The sequence below is a fragment of the Mustela nigripes genome, chromosome 8, assembly GCF_022355385.1.
Source record: "Mustela nigripes isolate SB6536 chromosome 8, MUSNIG.SB6536, whole genome shotgun sequence".
NCBI lineage: Eukaryota > Metazoa > Chordata > Mammalia > Carnivora > Mustelidae > Mustela > Mustela nigripes.
In genome coordinates, this window is record NC_081564.1 from 13,143,486 (window position 1) to 13,156,722 (window position 13,237).

The 13,237-nt window shown below is 49.1% G+C and overlaps 1 protein-coding gene and 1 long non-coding RNA gene across 2 annotated transcripts in view; one reads left to right on the forward strand and one right to left on the reverse strand.

The window, feature by feature from the left end:
- The window catches only part of FBXW8 (F-box and WD repeat domain containing 8), a 126,427-nt gene extending 113,425 nt beyond the window's left edge, over positions 1 to 13,002 (forward strand). The window contains exons 9-11 of the mRNA XM_059408516.1: positions 7,800 to 7,973; positions 9,629 to 9,739; positions 10,271 to 13,002. Of these exons, the coding sequence (XP_059264499.1) occupies positions 7,800 to 7,973; positions 9,629 to 9,739; positions 10,271 to 10,400 (415 nt within the window). The 3' untranslated portion in view covers positions 10,401 to 13,002. The remainder of the gene's footprint in view (positions 1 to 7,799; positions 7,974 to 9,628; positions 9,740 to 10,270) is intronic.
- On the reverse strand, positions 1,139 to 7,849 carry LOC132023201 (uncharacterized). The gene is made up of 3 exons (XR_009405889.1): positions 7,760 to 7,849; positions 7,405 to 7,484; positions 1,139 to 6,597 (listed from the first exon to the last, which is right to left on the reverse strand). It is a non-coding gene; the product is annotated as an uncharacterized LOC132023201 (long non-coding RNA).
- Positions 13,003 to 13,237: the final 235 nt, after the last annotated feature.

Here is a 13,237-nt window from a genome sequence, read left to right on the forward strand (position 1 = left end):
TTTTAAAATGTCAATGAAGTTCAGTTTATCCGTTCTGTTCTGTCACTAGTGCTGCTGGTATCACACTGAAGAGGCCATTTCTAGCCCAGGGTCATGAAGATTTACTCTTTTAAGTTTTCTTCTAAGATTTTTCTAGTTTTCACTGTTCCCCTGAGGTCTGGGTGCAGTTACAGTTGATTTCTGTGTATGTTGTGAGATGGGAGCCCAACCTCATTCTTTTGCCTGGCTGTCCACACTATCTGTTGAAAAGTATTCTTTGCCCTGTTGAACTGTTCAGCACCATTGTTGAAAATCAATTAACCGTAAAATAGGGCTGTTATTCTAGGTATAGTCATCTGATTAAAATTTAAAATCTAAAAGGATATTAAAGTAAGCTAAGTATTTCCATGTTTCCAATTTGGGATCCTGTGCCTTATTGGTGGGGGGGGGGGGGATATACATCACCATTATTGCCCACAGATGGCTTCATGGGCTTTTCTGCTGGGGATCATAAGATGTTCACAGAGCTCTTCAAGGCCATCCATTGCTGGCCCCACTGAGCAAACAGCCAGAAAGGTTGAGTGATCAGTCCGAGGGCCCTCCTACTCTTATGGGCAATATAGAGAGAACTCCAAACCTGAGATACAGCTTTAAAATGCAGAGCTCGGAGCAGAGCCTGGAGTTGGATAATTAAACTGGGTCATTCGACTTAAAAAACGATGTTCTTCTAGTTGCTGTTTACAGTGAATCCTTACCAGAGGCCACCGTCAGTGCTACAGAGATAAAGCTTATTGATTTTGGCATATAAGGTTATATTTAAGATTCTCTAATAGCCCAGGTTCAGCAGGACAAAACAGAATCATGCATTGATTTCTTGGAAAAAAACAAAACAAAACACCAAAACCTTGATTAATTTGGTCTCTTAAAAAAGAAGCCTCCAGGGCGCCTGGGTGGCTCAGTGGGTTAAGCCGCTGCCTTCGGCTCAGGTCATGATCTCAGGGTCCTGGGATCGAGTCCCGCATCGGGCTCTCTGCTCAGCAGGGAGCCTGCTTCCGTGTCTCTCTCTCTCTGCCTGCCTCTCCGACTACTTGTGATTTCTCTCTGTCAAATAAATAAATAAAATCTTAAAAAAAAAAAAAAAAAAAAAAAAAAAGAAGCCTCCATGTTAATGTTTTTTTATTTGTTCACTCTATTTTCCGGATAGAAATACAGCTTTAGGTCAGGTCCTTCTAAATAAAACTGCCGAGCCAGAGCCTAAATAGGCTTTATCTTTGCCATCAAATACAGTTTGCCTTATTATCATTTGGGACTATTTAATCCAAACCAATGGGAGGCGAGCCCTGAGTGGTGACCCCCCAGTTAAAGAGTCTCCGAGCTTCCTTCTGGCCCCGACAAGTACGGAGTGGGGGTGTGCTGCTGCCTGCTGTCAGAGAGAGAGTGAGTGGGGCGTAAATGTTGTGTTTGCTCCATCTGCAAGTGTTATAATAAGTTATTCAAAGCTCTTAGCACAGGACCAACCAGAGCGTGCCTCCCTCTCAGTTCCAGCACGTTTTCCTGCCCATCAGATGGATGCTCCTCTGCTGGAGTCTTTGGAAGGTTCTGGTGTCTTTTATTTTAATTGGCAGGCTAGCGCCGACTCCTATGGTGTGATTTTCATTAGAGAGGGGCTGGAGAGAGGGAGTGTTGGAACAGCCCTCCAGACCCAACCATGAATATTAAACATAATACAATTACAGCTCTCGAACCAATTATTTTTCTCTTCAACGGGCAAAGTTGATGAAATACTTGCTAGATAGGAATTCACAATATCTACCACTGGCTTCTTTCTGGCCCTGGAATCCGTTGTCTTGGCAGGATTTTGTGCCCATTTGTCGTGCTACCTGTTTCCCAGCACTGAGTCTCTGATTGGAGTGCTGAGGTTGCACACTTGGCCAAGGGATGTGGTTCAGGTTGGTGGCGCTCTGTCAGACGCTCGAGGCAGACACCGGTTTCTTAATGTGGATTTGAATGGCTCGTGCGGACTTCACACACCGCGGGGTGTGCCATTTCTATCTGTTGACGAGAAAGCAGAGTGATGCCTCTCTAAGGAGATGTCCTATAAATGCTCTTCCTTTTTTCCTGGGGTAGAAGTTCAAGTCTCTTTTGGCCCGGTTTTGTTTTCCTTAGTGATGTAAAATACACAAATGCCGTATCTTTTGGTGTATTGGTTTATTTTGTTTGGAGCCATCCATGCTGGTATCTCAATACAATAGGAAAACAGATGGCAAACTTTGAACTTCTGGACCAAATTTGTGTTTGCCTTTGTCTCCCTAACAGCCAAACTGTAAATTATGGAGTATAAATATTCAACAGAGGGGCTCTTTATGAAAATCACCACAGCAAAATAGGCCCTTACTAACCAAGTATGTGCTGAAAAGTACTTGGGCCAGAATCTTCCTCCTCCCCGCACCCGGCCTTTCCAAGTTGCCCCGAGTGAGCAGTGCATCTGTAGCCTATGGGCGGCGCTCCTTTCCCAGCATTTATACCTTTCCTCACTTCCCCTTCTCACAGGGCCTCCAGTGGCTCTAACTGCCGGGAGGGAGACCTGTTTTTCCAAGCCTGCATCTGTAACCCCCGACCCCTCCCTGGGGAAGGAGGATTGTACTGCCAGAGTCAGAGCTCGTCCGCGCACAGCATGGCCTAGATGGTTCTGTGTGCTGGCCCGGAAGAACCAGTGGATCTCTCCTCCGTGTTCTAGGACTACATATTTCTCAAATCCAGTTTTGTTTGAAAGAAAGCATACATCTAGGAGTGTACGTAAGCTGTGTGTACAGTTTAGTCACAGAAGGCCTGTGCATCCACCCCTCAGCTTTAGAAACAGAGCGTGGCTGGTACCTCTGTAGACCTCAGGGTGCCCCCCTCCCCCATCATGAATGAGTTCCTGTTTCTGAAACAACATGGCAGTGTCTCCGCTTAAAAGGAAAGGGCGCCTTTATCCCCTTCACTCTGCTATTGCCACTCTTCCTCAGGGTAACTGCTGTTACCAATTCAAGTGTGTCCTTCCAGAATCTTACTTAAGAGTTTTCTTTTCCCTTTTTTTTTTTTTTTTTTTTTTAAAGAGAGAGGGGCATCGAGGGGCAGGGGAGGGGGAGAGAGAGAACCTTAAGCAGGCTCCACACCCAGTGCTCGGAGCCCAGTGCAGGGCTCGATCCTGAGCTGAAACCAAGTTGGATGCTCAACTGACTGAGCCACCCAGGCACCCCCAAAATCTTAAAATTTTTCAACTTTACTTGAACAGGCAACCCACACATTCAAAATTGAATTCAAAAGTACAACAGAGAAGCCAGGCTTCTGGGCACTTCTCTTCCTGAGCAGCCTGGTCCTCCTCAGCCACGACTGCTTGTCCGCGTTCTCGGGAGGATGTCTGTACGCACACAGCTCACACACAGCACACACACATTGATTCTTCACCCCCACACCTGTCACACCACCAGGCCGGCGCGCCTCACGTGGCGCAGTGGCTTAGGGACTGCCGGCCTGCCCCGCTCTGCCTCCCGCAAAGATGGCGCCGGGGCGGCCGGATGGCCGCCCGGAGCTGCCGTGGTGCCAGAGCTAGTGAACCGTGCTGCGAACGCTGTTTCTGGTGTTCCTCGCTTCGGTAGGATACGCTTAATAGGAAATTCTCGTTCTGATAAGTGCTCTGGAGTGTGAGTATGCATGCCTCTCATGAATTCTAGAGAAATACCAGCCCTTAACTATTTGGATATTGCCTCCTTGCCCTGTACTGTTTCTCCCTCTAGAACTTCTTTTGGATACACGGTGCACCGTCCCCTTCTATCATTTGCATCTCTTAATCCCTCAGTCACATTTTTTTTTTTAAGATTTTATTTATTTGACAGAGAGAGAGAAATCACAAGTAGGCAGAGAGGCAGGCAGAGAGAGGGGAGAAAGCAGGCTCCCTGCGGAGCAGAGAGCCCGACGTGGGGCTCGATCCCAGGACCCTGGGATCATGACCTGAGCTGAAGGCAGAGGCTTTAACCCACTGAGCCACCCAGGTGCCCCTCTCAGTCACATTTTTTATCTGTGTTCTGTTTTAGGTCATTTTTGAGAATATTGTCTAATCCACAAATTCTGAATTTAATTTCAGGAGTGGTGTTTTCATTCCAGAAGTTTTATGAGGCTGCCCTTTTTTTTTAAAGGCAGACGTCTTGACTCCCCTTTCCCACCCCACTTATTTTGGGTGGGCCTGAGTCTTACCATCTTGCCACTGGTTCCTAAGGTTGGCCCCTGCCAGCAGCCTCGCCCCACCCCAGGCTGTCCAGGCTGCTTTCCAGCTTGGGCCCTGGGGCAGCCGCTTGCTTTGTGAACCCAGCAGTGCGTTTTAAAGGCTGTTGTTTATCCAGCAGTTACTAAGTGATTTTCAGTGGGAGGGTCAGTAAGTTGTCTGAAACAGAAACCCCATCTTTTGCTACTAAAAACAGTGCTATAACTAATGGTCTTAAATGCCCATGTGTGTATTTGTAGACATATGTTAGATACAGTGTAGATAAATTCCTAGAACCGAAGCTGCTAGGTCAGAAGGCAAGTGTATTGTTCGTTGGCTTATTGCCAGATCCTGCCCCACAGGGTGTGCTCAGAGGTGTACCCAAGGCTCCCCTGCCTGCCCAAGGCTCCCCAGCCTGGAGGGTCTCACAGAGTTTACTACCAAACTTGACCTTTGTCAGGTAGGTAGGTACAGTTGGATACTACCTGTAATTTTAGTTCATAATTTCTCTCATTACCAGTGAACATCTCACACATGTTTAAAAGCCATTAGTATCTTCCCATGAACTATTTTTTCTTAGCTTTTCTCCTATTGTAATATTGGGTTGCCAGTCTTTACTTTCAATTTGAAGGACTTTTTTTAAACAAGAAATTAGCCAGTTCTCTGTTGCAAACATTTCCACCAGTTTATGGTTTGCCTTGATTTTGATTTTTTATTTTCCCTTTTGACTTCTGAGGTATTTTTTGTTTAGAAGGGCTTTCTCTATTCTGAATATTCTTTTTTTAAATTTTTTTAAAGATTTAATTTATTTATTTGACACACAGAGGAAGATCACAAGTAGGCAGAGAGGCAGGCAGAGAGAGAGGAGGAAGCAGGTTCCCTGCCAAGCAGAGAGCCTGATGTCGGTCTTGATCCCAGGTCCCTGGGAGCATGACCTGAGCTGAAGGCAGAGGCTTTAACCCACTGAGCCACCAGGGCACCCCAATTCTGAATATTCTTGTAGCTAATTATATTTAACTCTTTGAGAAATCTAGAATTTAAGAGCTCCAAGCTGAGAAATTTTATTATAGGGTATTGTCTTTAATTGCTTTTATAAGTGGCATTTTTTTCTTTGAGTACATGTTTTAAAACTAGTGGTTGTTTGTACCTAAGATAGCTATTGATTTTGACATATTAATTTCATTTGATCTGAGTTATTACTGAGTTATCTTCGACTGTCATCTCTAATAAACTTGTCCACTTCTCATTTTTTTCTTGTATCTAATTGTACCTAATTTTAAAAACAATGTGAAGTATTAGTAAAAGCAGACCACTGTTTTTTAAAGCCTTCTTTAGAGGGGCTTCCGGGTGGCTAGTGAGTTAAGCCTCTGCCTTTGCCTCAGGTCATGATCTCAGGGTCCTGGAATCGAGCCCCGCACTGGGCTCTCTGCTCAGCAGCGAACCTGCTTCCCCCTCCACCCCCACCTCTCTGCCCCTTGTGATCTCTCTCTGTCAAATAAATAAATAAAATCTTAAAGAAAGAAAGAAAGAAGGTAAATCTCATCACATTTCTTTTCAGCAGTCCATGGTTTGTTGTAGTAACTTGAAGTATATTAATGGACACCCTCAAGGGGTTCTGCTATATTTTATTCCGGTCTGAGTACTGACACTGATCTAGCATTGTTTTTGATACTCTGCTCTCATCATCAGTTTTGGGGAGGACAGAATGTTGGCTTCACCAACAGACCTGGGCAGCTGTCCTCTGTCCTTGCTGGCTGTGGAGCAGCGTGCCTGGCCCTTGGGCTCTTCCCTCCAGGATGGGCCCATTTAGCATGTTTGCAGGACCGTTGCTCCCTTGACAGCCTTCTCGGTCTGCTCATTGTTACCTTTGCGATCCTTGCGGGTCGGTTTGGGTGATTCTTATTACTCTAGAAAGTGGTTTATTTCACTTAGGTCTTCAAATTTGGAAACTTAAGAAAATCAGCTTAAACCTGAGTGCATTATGACGCAAGAAACAGAATTACTTAAAATCTACAAAACCAGGTCCATGTAAGTTGGATTTTTGTTTGTTTTTCCAAGGCAGTTTTACCAAATATTTGCTAAACTCTCCCCTCCGTCATTGTAAAGCTTCTGGTCCTGAAGTGCACCCTTCCTGTGTTGCCTGCGTCGAGCTTTACTTTGTGATCTATTCAGGGTGCTTCCTGATTATATGTGGGTTTATCCTGCCTGCGCCCGAGACTCAGCAAGTACGTTCGGTCTCAAGCCGGCGGTCTGGTTCCACATTTGAAAATCTGTTTCATTAGTCTCTGCATGGCCTGTGTGTTCTGCCAGTATTTTGGTACATCCCTTTCTTCTAGAAAGTATCCATCCATAGGTAGCTGACTTGGGGTCTTTTTCTGTGAAGAAAACAAACAAAAATCTTAGGTATTTAAACTTGGAAGCTACACTGGGTATAGAATTTTCAGTTCAAATTTATGTTCCTTAGAAATCTAAAAACAATAGGTCTATGTGTACATGCTCAAAACTGAGTTTAGGACACAGAACATGTTTCAGATAATCTTTTCTCACCACCTGTCGGGACCACATTTCACAGGCTGGCATTAGGTCTGCCCAGTTCCTGTCCGGGGTGGTAGGGTCTTTTCCTTTCTGACTCACAGCGCAGAGACTGTTACATTCACCTGTACTGAAATTTTGCCACATTTAATTTTGGCTGTGTGTCTTATTTCTGGAACTGTGTTGGTATTTCTGCTGGATGAGAAATTTGTTTCATTATCTAATTTGTCCATTTGTGGAAATTCAGCATATACTTAGGTAAAGAGTAGTTTTTAAAGAGGTTCTTAAATTCAGATTATGACAAAGCAAGTCATTGTTTTGAAACTTCAGATAAGTGGCAACCAGTGTCCCCATGGTCAACCATAGACACCTCCCTTTCCAAGGCGGGGCTCGATCCTAGGACCCTGGGATCATGACCTGAGCCAAAGGCAGAGGCTTAATCCACTGAGCCACCAGGTGCCATGACACCTCCCTTTCCAAATTTCAGCAAGAGGATGATGAACTGACGGAGTTGAGTTAAATACCAGAAAAGTGTTAATTTCCCAACCGCGTAAGGATCTGGGTTGCAAACGAGTGTAGCTGGTTTATCTCCTGCCCTTAACAGAATCTTAGACTGCCAGCAGTACCACGGTGCTGGGCGCCACACTTACCTGGGACAGCTGTGCAGTCAGATGCCAGACCCAGCTCACCTTTCCTCAGAGTGGACTCGTGCTCAGGGCAGGTGTCCTTCCTGTCAAGCAGAGAAAGAGCACGGTATTTCTCTCGCAGCTATTTTGTTCCAGGGACTTTTAAGTCATTCTGTCTAGAGAGCTGCGGGCACTGTAAGTGAGCTCATTCCTTGTGCATCTGAGCTGTGCATGTGATGTGTGCCTAAAGGGAGAAAACTTCTCTGCGATATTTAGTTATTTGCGACCAAAGGGGTTTTTGTATGCTGTGTTTTCACAAGATTGTTGTGCACAGACCAGACCCCTGAGGATGACTCTGTTCCTTCGGGCTTTAGCTCACCTCCCCTTTCCCTTCTCTGCGCTCATCTTGGGCCTTCCAGGGTGAGGATCCACGACCTCCGCACTGACAAAATCGCCCTGTCGCTCTCTGCCCACCAACTGGGAGTCTCCGCGGTGCAGATGGACGACTGGAAAATCGTCAGTGGAGGCGAGGAAGGCCTGGTCTCCGTGTGGGATTACCGGATGAGCCAGAAGCTGTGGGAAGTGCACTCCAGGTAACGGGGCACTCACGGCATCCTGGAAAGTGGACTCTGAGAATAAAAGGAAGAAATCCACAGTTGCCCGGACCTGCAAATACCCATCGCAAGTCAGGATAAGAGAAGGCAGGACAAAAGCAGGCAAGGTTAAAAGAGGGCTTGGCTGCCTCCTGGAGAGCAGCGGGAGCTAGTGCTCACTCCCTTTAGCAGCTTTTATGAGACTCGAGGCCCGGGTGATGTCCACACTGCTTGACTTTGTCCAGCCCTGCCTTACTAGTCAAGCAAGGCGTGTGTAATCCCTTTTTGTGCTTTCTGTGGTGACACATGGACTTGCCACCAGGTGGTGCCAGAAGGCAACTAAAACTCCTCCGCGCTGGCATTCCCAGAACTAGCAGCCTCCCGGAGCCCCCCAGCCCCTCGTCAGGCCGCTCTCCTTGAGGCTCCTGCCCGGGGGGGCTGCCGCCGTCCCTCGCCCACTTCCCGGCAACTCCGGCTGCTGCACTAGGCTGCCACTCCTGCATATCTTTTTCTCTCCCTGAAAAGCTGTGTTTCCTCCAGGGCATCATCTGGGTGAGGCTAGGATTGGGCAGGTCTTCCCCAGAATTTCCCTGTCCCAGCATTCTTTTCCTAACTCATTTGTAAATGTACAACCAGTCTTCAACCCTAGTTCGTGGCTTGTGCCGGGCAAGGCCCCCACTTCCCCCTGGACACTGCTGGGCCTCACCTTTCAGTCTCCTGCCCAGAGCTTGTGAGCCCATTAGGTCTTCCCCTGCCCATGCACGCAGCTGGTGTGGTTCTGCTGAGCCTCTGGTCCAGCCCTGCTGAGCATGGCTCCCTCCACGGCCACCCCCCCGGTTTCCTCCTGCCATCTCCAGCCAGCTCCCCTTGTCCGTCTGCCTCCCTGGCCCCTAGTGAAGTCTTCCAGCCGGTGCCCTGGACTGACAGGGCCTGACTCAGATCCCCCTGAACCTTCAGTACTCCCAAGAGAACGTTCTGTTCCAGCCAAGAAGCCTGTTACCCGCCCACCCCCTCCAGCCATCCCAGGAGCAACCCCTGCCTATCCTGCACAGATTGTCTCCGCTCAGTCTTCCCGAAAGGCCTGGCTGATGGGCCTTTACAGCCCAGAGCCCAGTGCCAAATCCCGTGTCTTATCTTGGGGGCTTATAACGTCTCTCATGCAAACATTCAATTCTTAGGTAGGAATCCTCCACTGAAGGCACTAGATGAAAGTTTTTAGAATGAACAAAAGCCTTTGCTACATTAATTTCTAGCCATTGTTGCAAAACACTGCAGCCTGACAGCACTGCAGCTGTGATAGCTCTCTCAAGCTTAGGAGGAGAGGGGCTTTTAGAACTCAGCCCCGCACCCTGCAGCTGGGGAGCCTGGCTTGGAGAACTTACCCAAGGCCAGCCAGCCAGAAATGGGGCTGTTCTCTGCCATATGTGGCTAACCTCCTCGATGTGTGAAACACCGTGCTGCAGGGTAGTCTGCTGGGGGTACAGAGGGCGGGGGTAAGGCAAGGCAAGACTCTGCCCCTCTGGGGGCCCAGGTTTGTCCTCTGGCATAAGCTTGGCAGAGACTTTTAGCATCTCTTCTGCACAGCTTCTAAACGTGGGAGATGCCCAGTTTCAGAGCATTTCTCTTTCCCATGGCTCACTCCCGTCCTGTTTCAGGCACCCCGTCCGTCACCTGTCCTTCAACAGCCACAGCCTCATCACGGCCAACGTGCCCTACGAGAGGGTGGTGCGCAACACAGACCTGGACAACTTCACCACTCACAGGAGGTCAGCGGGCTGGGGTTCAGGGCGGACCATCGTAGTTCCACTCTGGGAGGAGGATCCTGCCTGGGTCCTCTCTCAGGCACGACTACTCTCACAGCAACTTCGAGCCCACGTGGCCGTGCGGCAGCGCATGTGTTGTGAGGCCTCCCCTGGGATAGCGCATGGCGTGGGGCACCCAGGGGCCGGGGTGGGAGCACCCACCACTGCTGTGGCTGAACTCCCAGTGCAGGTGGCCAAGGCCCGGCCTCGTGCTCAGTCTGGACCCCGGAGCCCCCCACCCAGCTGGGTCTTTCGGGACGTGTCCTGGCCTTCCCTGACGCTGACGCTTTCCACCTACCACCCCACCACTGGCCTCCCCGCACGCCGTCCCCTCCTCCTGACTTGTCTCGAGTCCAGGGATTCTGAGTGTCCGACGGCCCGTGGGCCGGAGAGCCCCGGGTGTTACCAGAAGCATGGGCCCGGGTGGGGTGCATGCCTGGGGTGGGGGCTGGCAGCGCCATGCTAACGCACTTGCTCTCCGTGTGCTTCCTCTAGACACCGTGGGCTGATCCACGCCTACGAGTTTGCCGTGGACCGGCTGGCCTTCCAGAGCACGCTGCCCATCTGCCGAGCAGCGGACACCGTGCCGGGCTACAACTATGACCTTGCGCTCGCCTTTCCCTAGGACCGTGTTTAGGGGAGCACCTCGTCGGGGAGTAGGGGGAAATGGGAAGAACCAAAGTGGATGAATTAAAAAAACTACCGAGGAGCTCTGTACCAGGTGCACTGGTCTAACCCACAGGTTCCTCAACTGCCTCTGCTTTCCTCCGCGGCCTCTTTGCTTCTCTGGAGCTGCCTTTGGAAAGCTGGAGGTGGTCAGGGGCTGTGGCATTGACTCTGTTTTCTCTCCCTGACACTGTGCCTCTGAGTGCCACCCATGTCCCTCCTCCTCCTGCATCTGCTGCCTGCCGCGCGACTCTGGTCACCCTGTTTCCAGCCGGGACCCTCTCCCCTGGCTACAGTGTGGGTCCCCCCCACTGCCGTCTGTGCATTACCATGCAGGGTTCTGCTCCAGCGTGCAAGCCCCTTTAAGAGGGGGGGCCTGGGGTGTGGGCTCGGAGATCACGGGCTCACTCCGGGGCGGGGGGGGGGGGGGGGGTCCTTCATACCACCACCCCGTGTAAACCTAGGCGAGCAGTTACTGTCTTTATAGTTTTTACCACAATTTATATATTTATACACTTACTGCATTAAGGACTGTTTACTGTCGTGTCCACAGCACGTGGTACAAAGTAGATTATTTTCTACCTATTTGTTGCATAAACAGTCACCCTCCACCTAGGATGGAGAGCTGGGGGAGAAGCCCTTCTCCTAAACCACTGGGCTAAAGCAGGGCGGCACTGAGGAGTTCCTCCAGGTGACACGTCGCTTCCCTTTCCAAAGGGTTAAGAGGGAAAACCATCGTTTTAGACTGTTTTTTTAGACTGTTCTGAGCAGCGGCCATTAATATCCCTTAAAAACACTAAAACAACTGACAAAACTACAAAAGAAAGGCCATGCTTCTAGTGAGTGATCAACAGATATAATCAGTGGGGGAAAAAAATTGAAGGATTTAGAGGATTTACTTAATAGAATTTCCAAGTATAATCCAATAGAGTTTTGTGCCTTTTTAAATATCCCTAGACCATGCACAGAAAACTGCTATCTAAAAATCACAAAGGCAGTCTCACATTCCACAAAGATACAGCCAGGCCCAAGTCAGTGACCCCCTAATGCAATAAAATGAGGTAACAAAGTGAAAAAGAAAAATGGAAAATGTGAACCCTCTGGGCCATGGAAACACTGAATAACAAAACGCCGGGGTGAGGCCAGAATGGACAAAGAGAAGTGGGGCTTGAATAGAAAGTAGATAAAGGGCTAGCTGTCACCTCAAATAGTGACCCCAAAGGAAGCAATGAAAGAAGGGTTACCAACAAATCACAAAGTTAAACCCTACGCTTACCTGTTTTACACTGGACCAGCTTTTTTGGAAAGCCAAAATAGACTTTTTCTTTTAGGGAGCAAAGGGGCAAGTGGGAAAATCCTAAGCAGACTCGCTGCTGGGCACAGAGCCCAGCCCAGGGCTCCGTCCCACAACCCCCAGAGGACACTCAACCGACTGAGCCACGCAGGCACCCCTGAACTATACAACTCTTGATACAAAAAACCACCAGGGGCTGTGAGAAACCGAAAAGGAGGTACTTAATGCACCTAGATTTCCAGGGTGGGGACGTTCTGCCCACACGAATCCGAGAGAAAAACGAAGCGCTCCTACTGTACCCCAGTGTACAAAACTGGGAAATGCTGTGAGGTTTCGGAAGTATTTTCAGGTTGATATTCCATCATTACAAACCTCTGTGCAACTTAACAGGACATCGGGCCCAGAGAGTCGCACCTGGAAATCATCCCTGAGTCCCCAGAGCAACGCTTGCTTTCAGCCAGCCTTCTGCTTCCTTTCAGCCAAATTACTTCCTCAATAAAGCTGGTCTGCACTTAGCAGACGAAGTATTTTATTTACTCCTGTTGTCATGTGGTGCTCTGACCCCCTCATGACCTCACTCTGTAAGGTTTTCATCTCTCGTAGCCTTCGTGCGACTGGACCACTAAGTAAGACACATTTTTCTTTTAAAAGGCAGGCCCTGCCGGTTCGATCCCACCACTCACTCTACAGACGCGGTCTCCTGCCCCAGCTTTGCAGCCCTGAAAGGTCATTGAAAACCCAGGAAATTTTACCAGAACTAGTCTTCAACTATTGTCATTCACAGCCAGCAGCTAGTCCGATGTAAAATGTCACAATTATAGGGGTTTTCTTTCCTCCTCAACCTGTTTATAACATCTCCCCTTAAGAGGGCACCTGAGTGACTCAGTTGGTTAAGCGTCTGCCTTCAGGTCCGGTCATGATCCCGGGGTCCTAGAGTCGAGCCAGAGCTCCTCTAGAAATCAACATTACCCAGTGACGTAAAACCTCTTGGCCCCTGTCCAGCTCTTCCCCTCACCCCACCTTACCTGGCTAGTCTGAGGGTTTCTTCACAGGTTCGGAGTGAGCAGACCTATCACTTCTTTCCTTCCGTAGCTCTGCTGCCGCTCCGACTCACCCCCCTCCGTCTCCCCTAAAGAGAGAAGAAACTCCCGTGTCACTGGGGGAGCCAGAGGGCCCAACCCCGGAGCTCTTGCGTCTTACAATGTTATCTGCCTTCTGCTTATACTTTATAAAATGTCTGTGGGTTCTAATAAATTTTTAAAATTTGGTTCTTGTTCAATTACTGGTCACCCAGCCAGGCATCCTGTGACCGACACCCCCACCACCACAGTACCCCACCCCTGGAGGGCTCAGCTGGCTGGGCAGCCTTGTTCCACGGACCACAGTGGAGTCGAACCACCCAGAACCACCACTTCCAGGGATTCCCAGCCCAGGATCCAAGAACCCACAAAACGAGATGTGAAGTTGTAGGTTGGCTTTCATCAGATTCTCCGAGGGGACTG